The sequence below is a fragment of the Oncorhynchus nerka genome, linkage group LG20 (genome assembly GCF_034236695.1).
Source record: "Oncorhynchus nerka isolate Pitt River linkage group LG20, Oner_Uvic_2.0, whole genome shotgun sequence".
Classification (NCBI taxonomy): domain Eukaryota; kingdom Metazoa; phylum Chordata; class Actinopteri; order Salmoniformes; family Salmonidae; genus Oncorhynchus; species Oncorhynchus nerka.
In genome coordinates this window covers 60,332,877-60,355,817 of record NC_088415.1, presented here as the reverse complement: position 1 = coordinate 60,355,817, position 22,941 = coordinate 60,332,877, and the positions used below count along the sequence as shown (strand labels likewise).

The window sequence follows — 22,941 nt, the reverse complement described above, 5'->3', positions numbered from 1 at the left end:
CGACAGTCCTAGGAAAATTCTTGCTTGAAATTGCTCTTTGCTAAGAAGCCATTTGTTTATTTTTGACCATTTTAATTGAAAACAATCACAGTAAGGTACTTAATTGTTACCCAGAAATGATTTGGTATTAAGATAAAAACAGCTGTGAGTAAACAATGTCAAACTACAGGGAACACATCTATTTTCATCAGCAGAAGTAATACATCTTGGAGTACACATTCCTCCCGGAATAATAGTTACTGGCAGTTTACACTTTACAATGATTGCTTGCATTGAAGAGCAATGTCTCATCTATAGGGAATGACAGAGGCCTTTAGTGGCCAAAAGGCCACATTAGCATGGCAGTGCAATTAAGGGCTTCCACCATTTTAATATAGTCAACTGGGTGGGATTTTCAACTTCATTGGCTAATCCGTCCTGGTGACCCTGTTGGAGTCATGTCCAACTGGGTCATCAGGAGGGATCAGCCAATCGTGAAGAAGAAAACGGACTACTTTCAAATGGAAGCCTCAAAAAGGCACTGCCCATGCTGTCAGATTCTAAAATGGCACAGATAGAAAGATGAGTCCTCTATGTTATCGTTGCATTTTGTTGGCAAAAGGTAGCCACCCAGTGGTTAAAACCTCTCATTGCAGAATCAAGTCATAACAGTAGAAAACAAACAACTGTGGAAGTCTCCGGTACAGTAGGCCTATATGACAATGCTAACAATGAACAGATGAAATAGTCATGATTCAGCAGAATTATGAACGGTCTAACAATACAACACTTCTTCGGAGAGAGACACGGGACATCACTCCACTTCTATACCAGGAAGCACATGAACTGTTTTAACTTGTATTGTTTTATTTATGTTGGAATGATAATTGTAAAGTGATAAGAGGAGTTGCTTGGTAAGCCTCAAAGCTTCCTGGTTATGCAGTCGTCACCCACCCTTACTATTCTTTTTCCTATGGTTACACCACTAGCCCAGTTCAAGGATGGTGCAGTGCAATTATATTTTCCCTCAAAGCCACCTTTTCCTCCTTCCTCAAGGCAGACACCACCTCAGTTCTCCATGAGGGAGCGTTGTAGAGCCTCCTGGATCATAGTGTGTTCGTCTGTGGAGTAGTCCTGGAGAGAAGGAAAAGCAAGGCATTAATAAAATAAGATTTTCTTTACAGGAGGTCCCGAAAACAAGAACTGAATTGTGACCAGTGTGTCTTAAGGCCCACTTACCACAAAGGTGTCATAAGAGAAGGTGTGTCTTATCTTTAGGTGCTGGAAGAAGTCAGCGCTTCTGTAGTTGGGGTCCCCCCAAGGCATAGAGGCACAGATAGGACACACCTGCAAGACAACAGAATATAACTTCTTCGTTCATCTCTGGACACAGATGGGCCTTTAGCTTGCCTTCACATGTAACATAAAGCAGTAATAGACAAAACATCACACACTGTGTTAAAGCAGCAATAAACATGCACACTCACGCCGTCAAATGTCCGGCCAGATTGTCACTGGCCTTATCCCAATAGAAACCCTTTTGAATGCGGTCTCATGAAATCTAAAAGGTGCGTAGAGCTACGCCTGTTTTTGGAGTAACACACACATTCTGTAACATGATCCTCTCTACAGTGTTCTTAGACCCCTGAATAGCCACATACAGAAGGTGACGCTAGGTTTGTTTTACATTACCACATTCTGTAACATGATCCTCTCTACAGTGTTTTTAGACCACTGAATAGCCACATACAGAAGGTGACGCTAGGTTTGTTTTACATTACCACATTCTGTAACATGATCCTCTCTACAGTGTTTTTAGACCCCTGAATAGCCACATACAGAAGGTGACGCTAGGTTTGTTTTACATTACCACATTCTGTAACATGATCCTCTCTACAGTGTTTTTAGACCCCTGAATAGCCACATACAGAAGGTGACGCTAGGTTTGTTTTACATTACCACATTCTGTAACATGATCCTCTCTACAGTGTTTTTAGACCCTGAATAGCCACATACAGAAGGTGACGCTAGGTTTGTTTTACATTACCACATTCTGTAACATGATCCTCTCTACAGTGTTTTTAGACCCTGAATAGCCACATACAGAAGGTGACGCTAGGTTTGTTTTACATTACCACATTCTGTAACATGATCCTCTCTACAGTGTTCTTAGACCACGTTGGCTCCTTGCACGTCTCCCTCTATCCTGTCACCTAATTTTCTCTTGTCTGTGCTTTCAGCCTTGGTACAGTAGCTAGCTAGTTTGATTTGCACTGTTTTAACATTTACGATAGCTACTCAACCAGGCATTAGATTAGAGCAGGGGTGTCCAACCTCTTCTAGCAAAAAATACATACAAATTAAATGGCGCTTAATTATTTCTAGCTTTTAAATATCTTCTCTTATCCTCTACCATGCAACTCTTTCCTGGGTCCTTGGTGTACAAGATCAAATCAAATGTATTTATATAGCCCTTCGTACATCAGCTGATATCTCAAAGTGCTGTACAGAAACCCAACCTAAAACCCCAAACAGCAAGCAATTCAGGTGTAGAAGCATGGTGGCTCCCTTGAAAGGCCATAACCTAGGAAGAAACCTAGAGAAGAACCAGGCTATGAGGGGTGGCCAGTCCTCTTCTGGCTGTGCCGGGTGGAGATTATAACAGAACATGGCCAAGATGTTCAAATGTTCATAAATGACCAGCATGGTCAAATAATAGGTCTGGGACAGGTAGCACATCCGGTGAACAGGTCAGGATTCCATACCCGCAGGCAGAACAGTTGTACAGTTTCAAGAGATGTTTTTCTCAATATACCGTACCTTGTCAAATAATGGTAAATAAACTACTAAGGGGCCCCATGAAATTATACTTTGTATTTTCCAGTTTTAGCCATGTTCCCGCTGTTAGGCCTACTGCTACAGGACGTTATGGCAGAGTTTGCAAAACAATGGCCACTCAATTAACAGGGGTAATAATCATGACGTCTTCAGGTAAGCCAACATAAATTCTGTAGAGTGCACGGTATTATGGGTAAAATGTAGGAAAATACTGGTATTAACTGTAATTGGAAGCCTCTTGTAAAAATTACTCTGTATAACACGTTCTTTACAGTAATAACTTAAGCATACTGTAGATTCAAATGATCAGTTTCAGGCTGACTATTTTAGTAAATGTTTTCTTGAAGCAGCTGTGAAGTGGAATAATATTTTAAGCAACTGTTGGGTAGGCACCTGGACTTGTATATAAGTATCTTTATTGGTAGCCAATTGAATTACAGCAAGTTCTCTTAGCTAACTTAGCTAGCTAATGTTTGCTAGCTCAAGTTGACACAAGACATTCCAGTCTGCTCTGGTAAATATCTTGCTGTGCGACCTAGAAAAACCCAGAACATAAAATATGCGTTTCCCTGTGCTGAAGCCGCTGAGTGACAGAATACACAGAGTGCAGAAAAGCCTTCTGGAACATGGGAACTTTCATGTGCTTTAATAACAAACGTGTATTCCATCCGTAAATACAAATAAAATTGTTAAATTACGAGCCTAGTTGGTTTAGACACGGAAAAAGGCCGGGAGATGAGTTTGGATTGGTCTGCCATGTAAGCATGCTTTATTTTCCTTTCGACCACATCGTTTTGAAAGATATCACAATAGCCATCGAGAACTACAAAAGTTTTGTTTATTTTCTCAACAACATTGATGCCATGAATTTAGCAGGCGCTATTGACAGATCAGTTGGAAAATAGTGATAGCTTTAGTATTAATCTGCAGGTAGCTAAAGACATGACAATGTTTGTATTACATGACCCCTTAAGTTAGCCAGGTGTGAATACGGTAATCTATTGTATTTCATGAACATGTGTCAGATAAGCGTCATCTATTAATTATTAAATATTTTTATCTGGACACTTTGTTTTTGATATCAACCATTTCACCGTTCACACCTTCTGTATCCTGTGCATGTGACAAATACACTTAGATGTTAATTCATATACTGTGTGTTTACCAGAACAACTTAACCGGTGCAAAGGTCAGATTAGGATATAGGCCAAGGACCAGATAGGGTATTGTTACCTGGAGTTCTTCCTTGTTGTAGGCTACTACTTACCACTTTTAGTCTTGACATCTTTGGTTATTTACTAAAATACTCTGTTTAGCACATGACCTCACATGTGAATCCTTAAAGAGGTGGGTGGGGCTAAGGCTTAAAAGGGTGTGAATGATACTGCATGGGTGTCGACAAAGAAGAGCTCTCCAGTAGGTGTACCAAAACATTTGAAAGGCCATTTACTCAAAAGTGAGTTTATCAAAAGTTTATTAGTGTTCAACGCAGAATTACTTTCCCATTGTTCCCTCAACTGCAGTGTATGATATACCATTTTCTAGCTCTGAGTCTCTACTTTTATCCAATGTAAAAAACACCATTTCAAATGTTGCTACATAAGACCGAATCAAGGTGGTTGGTCACATTTGGTGGCAGAGAAAGAAAGGAAAATGTTAAGAGTCTGGTAAAATAATCAGTGGTATTGAGTAAGTTTATAGCAATGTTTAATTAGTTATCTAGTGTTAGAAGGTGTATTTAGCCATCGTATTAAACATTTGTTCAATGGATAAATTGATTTAAGACTATATTGGATACAGTGCATTTAGAAAGTATTCAGACCCCTGGACTTTTTCCACATTTTGTTACATTACAGCCTTATTCTAAAATGTATTACATTAATAGTTTATCAATCTACACACAATACCCCATCATGAAAAAGTGAAAACAGGTTATTTAAAAATATACAAAACTTCCTTATTTACATAAGTAATGAGACCCGAAACTGAGCTCAGGTGCATCCTATTTCCATTGATCATTCTTGATGTTTTTACAACTTTGGCCGCTCGGAAAAACTGAGCAATCGGGGGTGAAGGGCCTTGGTCAGGGAGGTGACCAAGCACCAGATAGTCACTCTAAGAGTGACTGAGTTCCTCTGTGGATATGGGAGAACCTTCCAGAAGGACAACCATAAATGTAAATGTAAACCATGCCTGTGTAGCCGATGTGAAATGGCTAGCTAGTTAGCGGTGGTGCGCGCTGGTAGCGTTTCAATCGGTGACGTCACTCGCTCTGAGGCTTTTGTGGAGCGATGGGTAACGATGCTTCGAGGGTGACTGTTGATGTGTGCAGAGAGTCCCTGGTTCGCGCCCAGGTCGGCGCGATGGGACGGACGTAAAGTCTATACTGTTACATCTGCAGCACTCCAACAATCAGGCCTTTATGAGAGTGGCCAGACGGAAGCCACTCCTCAGTAAAAGAAACAAGACAGCCTGCTTGGAGTTTACCAAAAGGTACCTAAAGGACTCTCAGACCATAAGAACAAAAACTATCTGGTATGACGAAACCAAGATTGAACTCTTTGGCCTGAATGCTAAGCGTCACATCTGGAAGAAACCTTGGACCATCCCTAAGGTTATGTATAGTGGTGGCAGCATCATGCTGTGGGGATGTTTTTCAGCGGTAGGGAGTGGACGACTAGTCAGGATTGAGAGAAAAATGAACGGAGCAAAGTACAGCGAGATCCTTGATGAAAACCCGCTCCAGAGCGCTCAAAACCTCAGACTGGGGCAAAGGTTCACCTTCCAACAGGACAACGGTCCTAAGTACACAGCCAAGACAAGACTTCGGGACAAGTCTCAATGTCTTTGAGTGGCCATGCCAGAGCCCAGACTTGAACCTGATCGAACATCTCTGGAGCTACCTGAAAATAGTTGTGCAGCAACACTCCTCATCCAACCTGACAGAGCTTGAGAGGATCTGCAAAGAAGAATGGGAGAAACTCCCCAAATACAGGTGCCACGCTTACAGCGTCATACCCAAGAAGACTCGAGGCTGTAATCGCTGCCAAAGGTGCTTCAACAAAGTACTGAGTAAAGTGTCTGAATATTTGCGAAAATGTGATATTTCCGTTAATAATTTTTTTATGCATTTGCAAGGATTTTTTTTTTTTAAATCTGTTTTTGCTTTGTCATTATGGGGTATTGATGGGGGGGGGCATTTAATCAACCACTGTATATGGCTGTACAGGTTCCTGGTTTGAGTCAGCCCAAGATGATTAACCTGACGATGGGATGATATGCCATGAATATATACAAATACTTGAAAACTTCTCAGTCGGTCACGGGCCGGTACCAGTTGACACCTTTACAAGTTTATGTATTTTTAGCAGCCAAAAACCATCAATTACCAGCTAACGGGTAAATTACCGGCTAACGGAAACACCGTTACAGAACTAGACATTCTCATGCCCCCCCAACCTCCACCACCTCACTCAGTGTTTCTTGGAAGCCGCTATCTATGACCATGACAGTGGCAGGTACAGAATGACGGATGAGCATAGTGGAGCAGCGCAATAGACTCTTTCACACCCTCTCACAGGGCCCTTAGTACCGGATTTTACAAGCCATCCCCATTTAATTTCCCTTCTTACTTTCTCCCTCGCTCTTGACTTTCTGTCAAGCTCATGCTTATTTCTCCCCCTCTCTGCAACCACATCTCCTGGCTGAGGCAAGCCGTCATAGACATAGCATGCACTAACAGTAACACACCATCTTTGTCCTCACGTTTCAAACAATGAATGAAACATGCTTGAGGGAAACTAATTGTCAGGTGAGTCATGTTTCACTGAAGACCACTTACCACGTGGCGCGTGTCCCGGGCATGCTGGGAAGTGCAGTGCTCCACCAGGCCGTCCTGGTCCAGGTTCTGGTAGTTACAGTAGGGGCATGAGAAAGTGAAGCGGTTCGGCATAGGGCTGGGGAGACAGAGGAGAAGTGGAATGAGGACATGTCACTGGATATGTTTAGGTCTCTTTTGTATACATTATATAACCATGATCCCTCTGGGTTTGTGTTATGTCCATGAAACCCAATCACAGCGTTTATGCAAAAGTCAAAGCCACCAGTCAATAAATACATTAGGATATTGAGAGCCATTACAAAGTTGAGAACCTATAAAGATGGGTTGATCAACACATACTGAGAGGCAGAGAATATTACACTATGACCATATATGGATAATTGTACAGCATATCAAAGCTGCTGTACCACCACCCTCCACTTCTCACCCAATAATGTTAGGCTGGGTCTGGGCAGTGGTCCTGACCCCCTCCTCAATATACTCCTGGTACTTGGAGCATGCTGCCGTGTGGCCTCTCATCTGGGACAGGCCCACCTGAAAGTCGAGAAAACACAAGGCATCAATGCTAATGGTAGTGCACTTTATTTAAAAACATAGACAGACTTATCCACATTTATAATAGATCATTCACTCACTTATCTTAATTCCTTTGACTATTCACATTGTTTTACAAACTGACAGACTGCTGGACACACACACCTGTGCTCCACAGCCCTTGCAGGCCGCCATTGAGGTGTGTAGGAGGGCCTCTAGGTCAGTGGCTTTGGCCCAGTGGCCCAATGGTGCCCTACAAACGGCACACACTGGCTTCTGGGGCCGCAGGCACTCCTGCAGACAACTTTGACAAAACCTGGGTGGAGGGAGAAGGGAAAGGAGATCGAGATGTTGCAAGTCATTCATAGGCTAAAATGAAAGCAAACATATAGCCATCGTATTACAGAAGGAAAACGAAACTTAGACGTCTGGTATGACAAAACCAAACATTGATGCTGATTATTGAACCACTATGTTCCTCACTGACAATTACTTTCTTCACTCTGTGAAATTAGAGGACGGTACGAGTAGAATTTGTTTTATTGATAAATTCACTTCCTGATACAAACGAAAGACCTGTCCGCTGAGGACATTGGGCGTTGTAGTTCTTTACATATCTACAGAATACATTTCTAATATAATTTAACTACAAAGGCCACAATTCAATTGAAGCCCATTTCTTGATGTAAACAAAACTGAAAGTAAAGCATATATTTATGAACATGCAAATATATTACCAACATATAACATTGAAAGCCAAAAGGAAACATTAAATGGCAAGTTAAATATGATTTCCTGTCAGTAGTTAGCTTGCCGGATCACATACATGTTCAATCCCTTAGCTAGCCAGCTCACAACACAGGTATCTTGCTGGTTGACGCCAGACAAGCTCGTTAGCTTGAACTTGGATGATGTCTAGCTAGCTACGTTCATAGACAAAATTAGATATTTGTGTAAAGATACTCACGTATGTCCACATTGTGTTGTGACAGGGCTATCGAAAATCTCGAGACAAACCGGACATACGAACTCTGTCCCGTCCCTGTCGCCCCCAGAAACATTTGTGTTCTGCTGTGCGGAGCTAAAAGATCCTAGCATCGCCATTTCTTCTCTCCTCTGTCGGGTGGTGAAAAGGAGGAGCATCCCTAGCTTTTTTGCTGTTGAAGTTTGACAGATTTGGTCATCTTGAGCTGTGTTCAGCAGGGGTGTATTCACTGGAAACCAAAGAGAAGCAAACGGAACGAAACAGGGCGGGACCTTCCTGGATTTCTCCAATAGAAACTCTCTTTGTTGCAAAACTTTTTCGAAAATATTTTGCTACGGGTGTGTACAGTACAATGGTAATGCCAGAGAAGACAGTGTTTGCAGGATATATTGGCAAGGGTGTTGTTAGTCCAGAGAAGTCGAGTGCCGGCAAACTGTGTCAATATATACTCCAAACACCTGCTTCGAGGGCAATATAACTTTTATACAATGGGTTACCAATATATTTAAATAATGATTGACATATTTTCATTAACGTTATTTTGATTAATTTATTCATACTATTTCATCCTTCCACAAGATATAGTCCCGACACAAATCTAGGGTTGGTCCCCAAGCCAACTGGTTGCTTGTTCTACCGGTTCTGTATCTATGGACGCGACCCAGTCGTTCAGTCTTGTTATTTTGTATCTATGGACGCGACCCAGTCGTTCAGTCTTGTTCTTCTGTGTCTAAGGACGCGTCCCATTCGTTCATTCTATTGGTGCTGTATCTATGGACACGTCCCAGTCGTTCAGTCTTGTTGTTCTGTATCTATGGACGTGTCCCAGTCATTCATTCTATTGGTTCTGTATCTATGGACACGAACCAGTCGTTCAGTCTTGTTGTTCTGTATCTATGGACGTGACCCAGTCGTTCAGTCTTGTTGTTCTGTATCTCTGGACGCGTCCCAGTCGCTCAGTCTTGTTGTTCTGTATCTATGGACGTGACCCAGTCGTTCAGTCTTGTTGTTCTGTATCTATGGACGCCTCCTAGTCGTTCAGTCTTGTTGTTCTGTATCTATGGATGCAACCCAGTCGGTCGTTCGTTCTCAATGTTCAATTACCATACTGGCTGGCAACGATCGTATCCCTTGTTTGCTAGCTAGCCAAATACGGCTAACTTACAGTCAAGTCAAAAAGAATAACAACAGTAGCTGCCTTTGTTTAAATTGTTTTCTTGTAACACTTATTTGGATAGAGCCATAACAATGAGATAATGAGGCGCAATTTTGCCTGGCAAAGAAAATGTGCTCTCTAGCACATAGCTCTCCTGTAGATCAGGAGAGCTAGCCGACAACACAGCTAACACAATCACTTCAAACATGGAAGCTGTAAAGACTGCAAACTAGCTGCACTTCATTTCGTTTTACCTTTTGTAAATTGACATGTCTTTGTATATATCCATAAAAATTATGCCATCTGATTCATGATTTTGACTGGCTGAGAAATGCTGCCTGTCTGTCTCCTACCCAACTTCTACACATTCATTACTACGGGACAGCTGGAGATCGAATTTGAAAATTGAAACAATGTAGCAAGTTTTGGAGAGACAGACAGCAAGGTTTATACAAATATCCACTGTTGAAAACTAAATGTTAGTCGAAAAGAAATGTTAAATAATATCTAGATGCTTTTTATAGTGGAGATCAAGTTCCTGCCCTGCCTTTAAGGTCTTCGAAAGCCAAGTTAACAAACAAATCACCGACCATTTCGAATCCCACCGTACCTTCTCCGCTATGCAATCTGGTTTCCGAGCTGGTCATTGGTGAACCTCAGCCACACTCAAAGTCCTAAACTATACCATAACTGCCATCGATAAGAGACAATACTGTGCAGCCGTATTCATCGACCTGGCCAAGGCATTCGACTCTGCCAATCACCACATTCTTATCGGCAGACTCAACAGCCTTGGTTTCTCAAATGACTGCCTCGCCTGATCCACCAACTACTTCTCTGATAGACTTCAGTGTGTCAAATCGGAGGGCCTATTGTCCGGACCTCTGGCAGTCTCTATGGGGGTGCCACAGAGTTCAATTCTCGGGCCGACTCTCTTCTCTGTATACATCAATGATGTTGCTCTTTCTCCGGGTGATTCCCTGATCCACTTCTACGCAGACAACACCATTCTGTATACTTCTGGCTCTTATTTGGACACTGTGCTAACTAACCTCCAGACGAGCTTCAATGCCATACCACTCTCCTTCCTTGGCCTCCAACTGCTCTTAAATGCAAGTAAAACTAAATGCATGCTCTTCAACCGATCGCTGCCTGCACCTGCCCACCTGTCCAAGATCACTACTCTCGACGGTTCTGACCTAGAATATGTGGAGAACTACAAATACCTAGGTGTCTGTTTAGACTGTAAACTCTCCTTCCAGACCCACATTAAGCATCTCCAATCCAAAATTAAATCTAGAATTGGCTTCCTGTTTCGCAACAAAGCATCCTTCACTTATGCTTCATCACTTATATTTCCCTCACCAACTTTAAACATCAGCTACCTGAGCAGCTAACCGATCACTGCAGCTGTACATAGTCCATCTGTAAATAGCCCACCCACTGCTCTTTTGCACACCAGTATCTCTACTTGCACATCATCATCTGCTCATTTATCACTCTAGTTTTAATCTGTTAATCTGTTAAATTGTAATTCTTCGTTACTATGGCCTAATTATGGCCTACCATTCCTTTTGCACACACTGTACATAGACTTCCTTTTTTCTACTGTGTCATTGACTTGTTTGTGTTATTGGCTTGTTTGTTTACTCCATGTGTAACTCTGTGTTGTTGTCTGTGTCACACTGCATTGCTTTATCTTGGCCAGGTCACAGTTGCAAATGAGAACTTGTTCTCAACTGGCCTACCTGGTTAAATAAAGGTGAAATAAATGTTTCTTTTTAAACACTGCTTTGCTTTACCTTGGCCAGGTCGCAGTTGTAAATGAGAACTTGTTCTCAACTGGCCTACCTGGTTAAATAAAGGTGAAATGTTGTGTGGGGGCTGTGCTTTGGCAAAGTGGGTGGGGTTATATCCTTCCTGTTTGGCCCTGTCCGGGGGTGTCCTTGGATGGGGCCACAGTGTCTCCTGACCCCTCCTGTCTCAGCCTCCAGTATTTATGCTGCAGTAGTTTATGTGTCGGGGGGCTAGGGTCAGTTTGTTATATCTGGAGTACTTCTCCTGTCCTATTCGGTGTCCTGTGTGAATCTAAGTGTGCGTTCTCTAATTCTCTCCTTCTCTCTTTCTTTCTCTCTCTCGGAGGACCTGAGCCCTAGGACCATGCCCCAGGACTACCTGACATGATGACTCCTTGCTGTCCCCAGTCCACCTGGCCGTGCTGCTGCTCCAGTTTCAACTGTTCTGCCTTATTATTATTCGACCATGCTGGTCATTTATGAACATTTGAACATCTTGGCCATGTTCTGTTATAATCTCCACTCGGCACAGCCAGAAGAGGACTGGCCACCCCACATATGCTCTCTCTAATTCTCTCTTTCTTTCTCTCTCTCGGAGGACCTGAGCCCTAGGACCGTGCCCCAGGACTACCTGACATGATGACTCCTTGCTGTCCCCAGTCCACCTGGCCGTGCTGTTGCTCCAGTTTCAACTGTTCTGCCTTATTATTATTCGACCATGCTGGTCATTTATGAACATTTGAACATCTTGGCCATGTTCTGTTATAATCTCCACCCGGCACAGCCAGAAGAGGACTGGCCACCCCACATATCCTGGTTCCTCTCTAGGTTTCTTCCTAGGTTTTGGCCTTTCTAGGGAGTTTTTCCTAGCCACCGTGCTTCTACACCTGCATTGCTTGCTGTTTGGGGTTTTAGGCTGGGTTTCTGTACAGCACTTTGAGATATCAGCTGATGTACGAAGGGCTATATAAATAAATTTGATTTGATTTGAAAATATATATATTTAAATGATCATGTTCCCGCACTGACTGACTGGGTGGAGGCTCATTGATTTAACGTTACGTTAGCCTACATGCTACGCTAGTAAAGTAATAAATTATATAGCTGTCAGCTATATTTGCCATGACTTACCGTTCTTTGTGCAGCTTCAAATGTAGAACGAAGTTGGAAATTGTTGCGCCTCCGTCTGTAATTTTCTTCCCGCATGTTTTGCAAGTTGCAATCCGTTTTTTGTTGATACAACGCCGTCTTTATATCCGAAAATAATTATTTTGGATATCATCTTTCCAAGGGCTCCATCTGAGTTCACCTGCCGACGTTCCGCAGTGCCTTAGACCACTGCGCCACCTGGGAGGCTAGAGTAAATTTTAAGGATGCAAAATGTTAAGTTGTGTGTAGACTTTCAGCGACTGTAAAGCCATGAGATAGTTTGACCTGCTCCACTACCTCAGGGCCTGTTAGGTAACACACACACCTCATTGCAGCGTAATATCCACCTAACTTGGACCTGCTCCACTACCTCAGGGCCTGTTAGGTAACACACACACCTCATTGCAGCGTAATATCCACCTAACTTGGACCTGCTTCACTACCTCAGGGCCTGTTAGGTAACACACACACCTCATTGCAGCGTAATATCCACCTAACTTTGACCTGCTCCACTACCTCAGGGCCTGTTAGGTAACACACACCTCATTGCAGCGTAATATCTACCTAACGTTGACCTGCTCCACTACCTCAGGGCCTGTTAGGTAACACACACACCTCATTGCAGCGTAATATCCACCTAACTTGGACCTGCTCCACTACCTCAGGGCCTGTTAGGTAACACACACACCTCATTGCAGCGTAATATCCACCTAACGTTGACCTTTCTCCACTACCTCAGGGCCTGTTAGGTAACACACACACCTCATTGCAGTGAATATCCACCTAACGTTGACCTGCTCCACTACCTCAGGGCCTGTTAGGTAACACACCTCATTGCAGCGTAATATCCACCTAACGTTGACCTGCTCCACTACCTCAGGGCCTGTTAGGTAACACACACCTCATTGCAGCGTAATATCCACCTAACTTGGACCTGCTCCACTACCTCAGGGCCTGTTAGGTAACACACACACCTCATTGCAGCGTAATATCCACCTAACGTTGACCTTTCTCCACTACCTCAGGGCCTGTTAGGTAACACACACACCTCATTGCAGTGAATATCCACCTAAAGTTGACCTGCTCCACTACCTCAGGGCCTGTTAGGTAACACACCTCATTGCAGCGTAATATCCACCTAACGTTGACCTGCTCCACTACCTCAGGGCCTGTTAGGTAACACACACACCTCATTGCAGCGTAATATCCACCTAACTTGGACCTGCTCCACTACCTCAGGGCCTGTTAGGTAACACACACACCTCATTGCAGCGTAATATCCACCTAACTTGGACCTGCTCCACTACCTCAGGGCCTGTTAGGTAACACACACACCTCATTGCAGCGTAATATCCACCTAACTTGGACCTGCTCCACTACCTCAGGGCCTGTTAGGTAACACACACACCGTATTGCAGTGAATATCCACCTAACGTTGACCTGCTCCACTACCTCAGGGCCTGTTAGGTAACACACACACCTCATTGCAGCATAATATCCACCTAACTTGGACCTGCTCCACTACCTCAGGGCCTGTTAGGTAACACACACACCTCATTGCAGCGTAATATCCACCTAACGTTGACCTGCTCCACTACCTCAGGGCCTGTTAGGTAACACACACACCTCATTGCAGCGTAATATCCACCTAACTTGGACCTGCTCCACTACCTCAGGGCCTGTTAGGTAACACACCTCATTGCGACGAGGCAGATCAGTCTACTGTGGTTTTACTGTGTGTGTCCTCGTACTACCTCTTCTCCCCTTGAGAAACAACTAGATGAAGACATAAGAAAAATGGAAAGTGTGTCTTTTCGAAACTGTTTTGCTATGGGTGTGTACTAATGAATTCACCCCTGGACACAACGCGGGCCAATGTTCAGATATAAATGTTTGATGTAGAGCATCCTACATTTATTCACCACCAACTGAATTTAGCTCTGCCCTGAGTTCCCCTGAAGTACTTAATTAAAAATACTTTAAAGTACTACTTCACTATTTATATTTTTTACAACTTTTACTCAACTACATTCCTAAAGAAAATAATTTACTTTTTACTCCATTTATTTTCCCTGACACCCAAAAGTACTCGTTACATTTCGAACGCTTAGCAGGACAGGAAAATTGGCCAATTCACGCACTTATTAAGAGAACATCCCTGGTCATCCCTACTGCCTCTGATCTGGCGGACTCAGCAAACACAAATGCTTAATTTGTAAAGTGTAGGAGTGTGCCCCTGGCTATCCTTACAAGTTGAAAACAAGAAAATGGTGCCGTCTGGTTTGCTTAATATAAGGAATTTGAAATGACTTATACTTTTACTTTTGATACTTAAGTATATTTTAGCAATTACATTTACTTTTGAAACTTAAGTATATTTTTAACCAAATGCTTTTAGACTTTTACTCAATAGTATTTTACTGAGTGACTTTCACTTTTACTTGAGTCAATTTCTATTAAGGTAACTTTACTTTTACTCAAGAATGACAATTCGGTACTTTTTCCACCACTGTAAAAACGTTGATCATAAAAATGTGCATTACCGTAGTTTCCGGACTATAAGCCGCTACTTTATTCCCAATGACGCGGCTAATTTATGGATTTTTCCCGCTTTCACAAGATTCATGCCGCCAAAAAACTGAGCACTAAATCGAGCGCGCTCAAACTTCCCATCATTCTGATTACGGTAGTAATTTTGTCACACTCATCATGGCAAAGACACGGAGAAATGCATATGATGCAGCTGTCAAGTTGAAGGCGATCGATCTGGAAGTTGGAAAAGGAAATAGAGCTGCTGCACGGGAGCTTGGCCTTAATGATTCGATGATAAGACGTTGGAAACAGCAGCGTGAGGAACTGACTCAGTGCAAAAAGACAACAAAAGCTTTCAGAGGGAAGAAAAGCAGATGGCCCAAAGTATTTGCAGCCACTTGTAAATCGTGCATTTAAGGTGGCGCTCCGTGTTCAGTGGGAGGCTTGGATGACAAGTGGGGAGAAATCCTTCACTAAAACGGGCCGCATGCGAAGAGCAACTTATGGTCAAGTCTGCCAATGGGTCCTGACATCGTGGAGCATTGTCAAAAAAAACACTATCATCAACGGGTTTCGAAAGGCTGGACTGCTGCGTGTTGAAGGGGCAGCATGAGCTCAGCGGGGAATTTGCCTCCGGATGAAAGTGAGGAGAGCGACAATGAAAACGATCCAACATCGGATGAAGCAATTCTGAGGCTATTCAAACTCCGACACCGAAGGAGATGACTTCAGTGGTTTCAGTGCACAGGAGGAGGAAGATAGTGACAAATAACTTTCTTGGTAGGCTACTGTTTAATTTTTGTTACAAGCCGTGTTTTGTTAAAGCCTATTTATTTTCGTTACAAGCCGTGTTTCGTTAAAGCCTATTTATTTTTGTTACAAGCCGTGTTTTGTTAAAGCCTATTTATTTTTGTTACAAGCCGTGTTTCGTTTAAAGGCTGTGTAAAGTTCATTTGTTTCAATGTACCGGTAGGCACCTGCGGCTTATAGACATGTGCGGCTTATTTATTTTTAATAATTCAGTGGGTGCGGTTTATATTCAGGTGCGCTAATAGTCCAGAAATTACAGTACATATATTAAACTATTGTAGCCATTCAAAGTATTTACATGGAAAGAGGAAGCTACAGACATTTAAACCTAGCTTCACTGGTAGCTCACTAGTGGCCCCTCAGCAAAAAGTAATGACAAATGCATGATGTTGGAACGGATGCAATGATAGTATCCTCACACAACATGGATACATATAGCACATAACATAGGTATGTGCAAAACATAACATAGATTCTACAAAGTAGCCACTCTTTGCCTTGATGACAGCTTTGCACACTCTTGGAATTCTCTCAACCACCTTCACCTGGAATGCTTTCCCAACAGTCATGAAGGAGTTCCCACATATGCTGAGCACTTGTTGGCTGCTTTTCCTTCACTCTGTGGTCCAACTCATCCCAAACCATCTCCATTCAGTTGAGGTCGGGTGATTGTGGCGACCAGGTCAAATCAATCAATCAAATGTATTTATGAAGCCCTTCTTACATCAGCCGATGTCACAAAGTGCTGTACAGAAACCCAGCATAAAACCCCAAACAGCAAGCAATGCAGATGTAGAAACACGTGGCTAGGAAAAGCTCCCTAGAAAGGCAGGAAACTGGGCAGAAACCTAGAGAGGAACCAGGCTCTGAAGGGTGGCCAGTCCTCTTCTGGCTGTGCCGGATGGATATTATAACAGTACATGGCCAATATGTTCAAACGTTCATAGATGACCAGCAGGGTCAATAATAATAATCACAGTGGTTGTAGAGGGGGCAACAGGTCAGCACCTCAGGAGAAAATGTAATTTGGCTTTTCATAGGTGATCATTCAGAGTTAGAGACAGCAGGTGCGGTAGAGAGAGTCGAAAACAGCAGGCCCGGGACAAGGTAGCACATCCAGTGAACAGGTCAGCGTTCCATAGCCGCAGGCAGAACAGTTGAAACTGGAGCAGCAGCAGGTGGACTGGGGTGGACTGGCGACAGCAAGGAGTCATCAGGCCAGGTAGTCCTAAGGTATGGTCCTAGGGCTCAGGTCCTCCGAGAGAAGAGAGAGAGTTAGAGGGAGCACACTTGAAGATCTCCCCCACGGCATCTCACTCACAGCACTCCATCCACCTTCTTGGTCAAATAGCCCTTAGAATGCCAATAGTGTTCAAAGCTGTCATCAAGGCAAAGGGTGGCTACTTTGAAGAATCTCAAATCTATTTTGATGTGTTAAACACTTTTTTGGTTACTACATGATTCTTTCTATATGTGTTATTTCATAGTTTTGATGTCTTCACTATTATTCTACAATGTAGAAAATAGTAAAAATGAAAACCCTTGAATGAGTAGGCGTGTATATCATTTTTTCATTACCCAAGACTCATTAAAACCCATCACCTTATTCTACTACTTTAACCCTGTCTGATCCTACCCAACGCCCACGACCTGAGCGGACGGGACACTACTGTTAACCGCAATTTTCTGAATTATCTTATGACCAGAACAAAACTACTTATTTCACTTAACTAACGATTGAACTAAATGGTATTTCTTTAAAAATAGGGACCTGGCTGACATGGATTGGTTCCTCACCTTAGTCTCCTTGTATCCATGGTTGTTGGTAATTTACCAGGTAGCAAGAATCAAAACATATACAAGGACTGAAGCGTCCTTACTCAACTAGAGTAACAGTTTTTTCTTTGAAAGGATAGTCCTGTCTGACATAAAAATGCATTAAGGGGAAAGGATCCAAAGACACAGAGGCTGATTAACTTTCTGCACATCTCTTTATTTACCATGCTGGCTGCCATGGTTAACACAAACGCAGGACATTCAATCCTACTTGAATTCAAGTAGAAATAAGTATGCCTACCTCTCAGGGAGGTCAAACAGGTGTGTGTGTGTGTATCTTAGTCAGATTATCCCGTGTCCACAGCAACACTAATAATTATTATCTGCCCCCAGTGAATGTGGTTTACTATGGTCTTAGCCATGCTCTCACTAACCCTCATATTATGTCTTTCTCCCCTTCCAGGGGGCCTGAGGCTCTTGGACTGTGACTGAGGACACCCTGGTCTGACACCTGGATGTGCCTGACCCACTCCCCACACACCCAGAAACTTGGGTTTCATTACTTACCATGTGACTGAGGACACCCTGGCCTGACACCTGGATGTGCCTGACCCACTCCCCACACCCAGAAACTTGGGTTTCATTACTGACCATGTGACTGAGGACACCCTGGCCTGACACCTGGATGTGCCTGACCCACTCCCCACACACCCAGAAACTTGGGTTTCATTACTGACCATGTGACTGAGGACACCCTGGCCTGACACCTGGATGTGCCTGACCCACTGGATGTGCCTGACCCACTCCCACACACCCAGAAACTTGGGTTTCATTACTGACCTGAGGACATGTGACTGAGGACACCCTGGACCTGACACCTGGATGTGCCTGACCCACTCCCCACACACCCAGAAACTTGGGTTTCATTACTGACCATGTGACTGAGGACACCCTGGCCTGACACCTGGATGTGCCTGACCCACTCCCCACACACCCAGAAACTTGGGTTTCATTACTTACCATGTGACTGAGGACACACCTGGCCTGACACCTGGATGTGCCTGACCCACCCCCACACACCCAGAAACTTGGGTTTCATTACTTACCATGTGACTGAGGACACCCTGGCCTGACACCTGGATGTGCCTGACCCACTCCCCACACACCCAGAAACTTGGGTTTCATTACTTACCATGTGACTGAGGACACCCTGGCCTGACACCTGGATGTGCCTGACCCACTCCCCACACACCCAGAAACCTGGGTTTCATGACTGACCATGTGACTGAGGACACCCTGGCCTGACACCTGGATGTGCCTGACCCACTCCCCACACACCCAGAAACGTGGGTTTCATTACTGACCATGTGACTGAGGACACCCTGGCCTGACACCTGGATGTGCCTGACCCACTCCCCACACACCCAGAAACTTGGGTTTCATTACTGACCATGTGACTGAGGACACCCTGGCCTGACACCTGGATGTGCCTGACCCACTCCCCACACACCCAGAAACTTGGGTTTCATTACTTACCATGTGACTGAGGACACCCTGGCCTGACACCTGGATGTGCCTGACCCACTCCCCACACACCCAGAAACTTGGGTTTCATTACTTACCATGTGACTGAGGACACCCTGGCCTGACACTTGGGTTTCATTACTTATCATGTGACTGAGGACACCCTGGCCTGACACCTGGATGTGCCTGACCCACTCCCCATACACCCAGAAACTTGGGTTTCATTACTTACCATGTGACTGAGGACACCCTGGCCTGACACCTGGATGTGCCTGACCCACTCCCCACACACCCAGAAACGTGGGTTTCATTACTGACCATGTGACTGAGGACACCCTGGCCTGACACCTGGATGTGCCTGACCCACTCCCCACACACCCAGAAACTTGGGTTTCATTACTTACCATGTGACTGAGGACACCCTGGCCTGACACCTGGATGTGCCTGACCCACTCCCCACACACCCAGAAACTTGGGTTTCATTACTGACCATGTGACTGAGGACACCCTGGCCTGACACCTGGATGTGCCTGACCCACTCCCCACACACCCAGAAACTTGGGTTTCATTACTTACCATGTGACTGAGGACACCCTGGCCTGACACCTGGATGTGCCTGACCCACTCCCCACACACCCAGAAACTTGGGTTTCATTACTTACCATGTGACTGAGGACACCCTGGCCTGACACCTGGATGTGCCTGACCCACTCCCCACACACCCAGAAACTTGGGTTTCATTACTTACCATGTGACTGAGGACACCCTGGCCTGACACCTGGATGTGCCTGACCCACTCCCCACACACCCAGAAACTTGGGTTTCATTACTTACCATGTGACTGAGGACACCCTGGCCTGACACCTGGATGTGCCTGACCCACTCCCCACACACCCAGAAACTTGGGTTTCATTACTTACCATGTGACTGAGGACACCCTGGCCTGACACCTGGATGTGCCTGACCCACTCCCCACACACCCAGAAACTTGGGTTTCATTACTGACCATGTGACTGAGGACACCCTGGCCTGACACCTGGATGTGCCTGACCCACTCCCCACACACCCAGAAACTTGGGTTTCATTACTTACCATGTGACTGAGGACACCCTGGCCTGACACCTGGATGTGCCTGACCCACTCCCCACACACCCAGAAACTTGGGTTTCATTACTTACCATGTGACTGAGGACACCCTGGCCTGACACCTGGATGTGCCTGACCCACTCCCCACACACCCAGAAACTTGGGTTTCATTACTTACCATGTGACTGAGGACACCCTGGCCTGACACCTGGATGTGCCTGACCCACTCCCCACACACCCAGAAACTTGGGTTTCATTACTTACCATGTGACTGAGGACACCCTGGCCTGACACCTGGATGTGCCTGACCCACTCCCCACACACCCAGAAACTTGGGTTTCATTACTTACCATGTGACTGAGGACACCCTGGCCTGACACCTGGATGTGCCTGACCCACTCCCCACACACCCAGAAACTTGGGTTTCATTACTTACCATGTGACTGAGGACACCCTGGCCTGACACCTGGATGTGCCTGACCCACTCCCCACACACCCAGAAACTTGGGTTTCATTACTTACCATGTGACTGAGGACACCCTGGCCTGACACCTGGATGTGCCTGACCCACTCCCCACACACCCAGAAACTTGGGTTTCATTACTTACCATGTGACTGAGGACACCCTGGCCTGACACCTGGATGTGCCTGACCCACTCCCCACACACCCAGAAACTTGGGTTTCATTACTGACCATGTGACTGAGGACACCCTGGCCTGACACCTGGATGTGCCTGACCCACTCCCCACACACCCAGAAACTTGGGTTTCATTACTTACCATGTGACTGAGGACACCCTGGCCTGACACCTGGATGTGCCTGACCCACTCCCCACACACCCAGAAACGTGGGTTTCATTACTGACCATGTGACTGAGGACACCCTGGCCTGACACCTGGATGTGCCTGACCCACTCCCCACACACCCAGAAACTTGGGTTTCATTACTTACCATGTGACTGAGGACACCCTGGCCTGACACCTGGATGTGCCTGACCCACTCCCCACACACCCAGAAACTTGGGTTTCATTACTTACCATGTGACTGAGGACACCCTGGCCTGACACCTGGATGTGCCTGACCCACTCCCCACACACCCAGAAACTTGGGTTTCATTACTTACCATGTGACTGAGGACACCCTGGCCTGACACCTGGATGTGCCTGACCCACTCCCCACACACCCAGAAACTTGGGTTTCATTACTGACCATGTGACTGAGGACACCCTGGCCTGACACCTGGATGTGCCTGACCCACTCCCCACACACCCAGAAACTTGGGTTTCATTACTTGACCATGTGACTGAGGACACCCTGGCCTGACACCTGGATGTGCCTGACCCACTCCCCACACACCCAGAAACTTGGGTTTCATTACTTACCATGTGACTGAGGACACCCTGGCCTGACACCTGGATGTGCCTGACCCACTCCCCACACACCCAGAAACTTGGGTTTCATTACTTACCATGTGACTGAGGACACCCTGGCCTGACACCTGGATGTGCCTGACCCACTCCCCACACACCCAGAAACTTGGGTTTCATTACTTACCATGTGACTGAGGACACCCTGGCCTGACACCTGGATGTGCCTGACCCACTCCCCACACACCCAGAAACTTGGGTTTCATTACTTACCATGTGACTGAGGACACCCTGGCCTGACACCTGGATGTGCCTGACCCACTCCCCACACACCCAGAAACTTGGGTTTCATTACTGACCATGTGACTGAGGACACCCTGGCCTGACACCTGGATGTGCCTGACCCACTCCCCACACACCCAGAAACTTGGGTTTCATTACTTACCATGTGACTGAGGACACCCTGGCCTGACACCTGGATGTGCCTGACCCACTCCCCACACACCCAGAAACTTGGGTTTCATTACTGACCATGTGACTGAGGACACCCTGGCCTGACACCTGGATGTGCCTGACCCACTCCCCACACACCCAGAAACTTGGGTTTCATTACTTACCATGTGACTGAGGACACCCTGGCCTGACACCTGGATGTGCCTGACCCACTCCCCACACACCCAGAAACTTGGGTTTCATTACTTACCATGTGACTGAGGACACCCTGGCCTGACACCTGGATGTGCCTGACCCACTCCCCACACACCCAGAAACTTGGGTTTCATTACTTGACCATGTGACTGAGGACACCCTGGCCTGACACCTGGATGTGCCTGACCCACTCCCCACACACCCAGAAACTTGGGTTTCATTACTGACCATGTGACTGAGGACACCCTGGCCTGACACCTGGATGTGCCTGACCCACTCCCCACACACCCAGAAACTTGGGTTTCATTACTTACCATGTGACTGAGGACACCCTGGCCTGACACCTGGATGTGCCTGACCCACTCCCCACACACCCAGAAACTTGGGTTTCATTACTGACCATGTGACTGAGGACACCCTGGCCTGACACCTGGATGTGCCTGACCCACTCCCCACACACCCAGAAACTTGGGTTTCATTACTTACCATGTGACTGAGGACACCCTGGCCTGACACCTGGATGTGCCTGACCCACTCCCCACACACCCAGAAACTTGGGTTTCATTACTTACCATGTGACTGAGGACACCCTGGCCTGACACTTGGGTTTCATTACTTATCATGTGACTGAGGACACCCTGGCCTGACACCTGGATGTGCCTGACCCACTCCCCATACACCCAGAAACTTGGGTTTCATTACTGACCATGTGACTGAGGACACCCTGGCCTGACACCTGGATGTGCCTGACCCACTCCCCACACACCCAGAAACTTGGGTTTCATTACTTACCATGTGACTGAGGACACCCTGGCCTGACACCTGGATGTGCCTGACCCACTCCCCACACACCCAGAAACTTGGGTTTCATTACTTACCATGTGACTGAGGACACCCTGGCCTGACACCTGGATGTGCC

At 45.6% G+C, this 22,941-nt stretch overlaps 1 protein-coding gene across 1 annotated transcript; it reads right to left on the bottom strand.

Moving 5' to 3' along the window:
* Positions 1-823: 823 nt before the first annotated feature.
* On the bottom strand, positions 824-8,472 carry LOC115102884 (E3 ubiquitin-protein ligase RNF114-like). Its single transcript, XM_029623299.2, has 6 exons — positions 8,160-8,472; positions 7,358-7,508; positions 7,086-7,192; positions 6,659-6,773; positions 1,219-1,326; positions 824-1,113 (listed from the first exon to the last, which is right to left on the bottom strand). Exons 1-6 carry the CDS (start codon positions 8,333-8,335, stop codon positions 1,048-1,050), a joined length of 723 nt encoding a protein of 240 aa, XP_029479159.1. The 5' UTR covers positions 8,336-8,472; the 3' UTR covers positions 824-1,047.
* Positions 8,473-22,941: the final 14,469 nt, after the last annotated feature.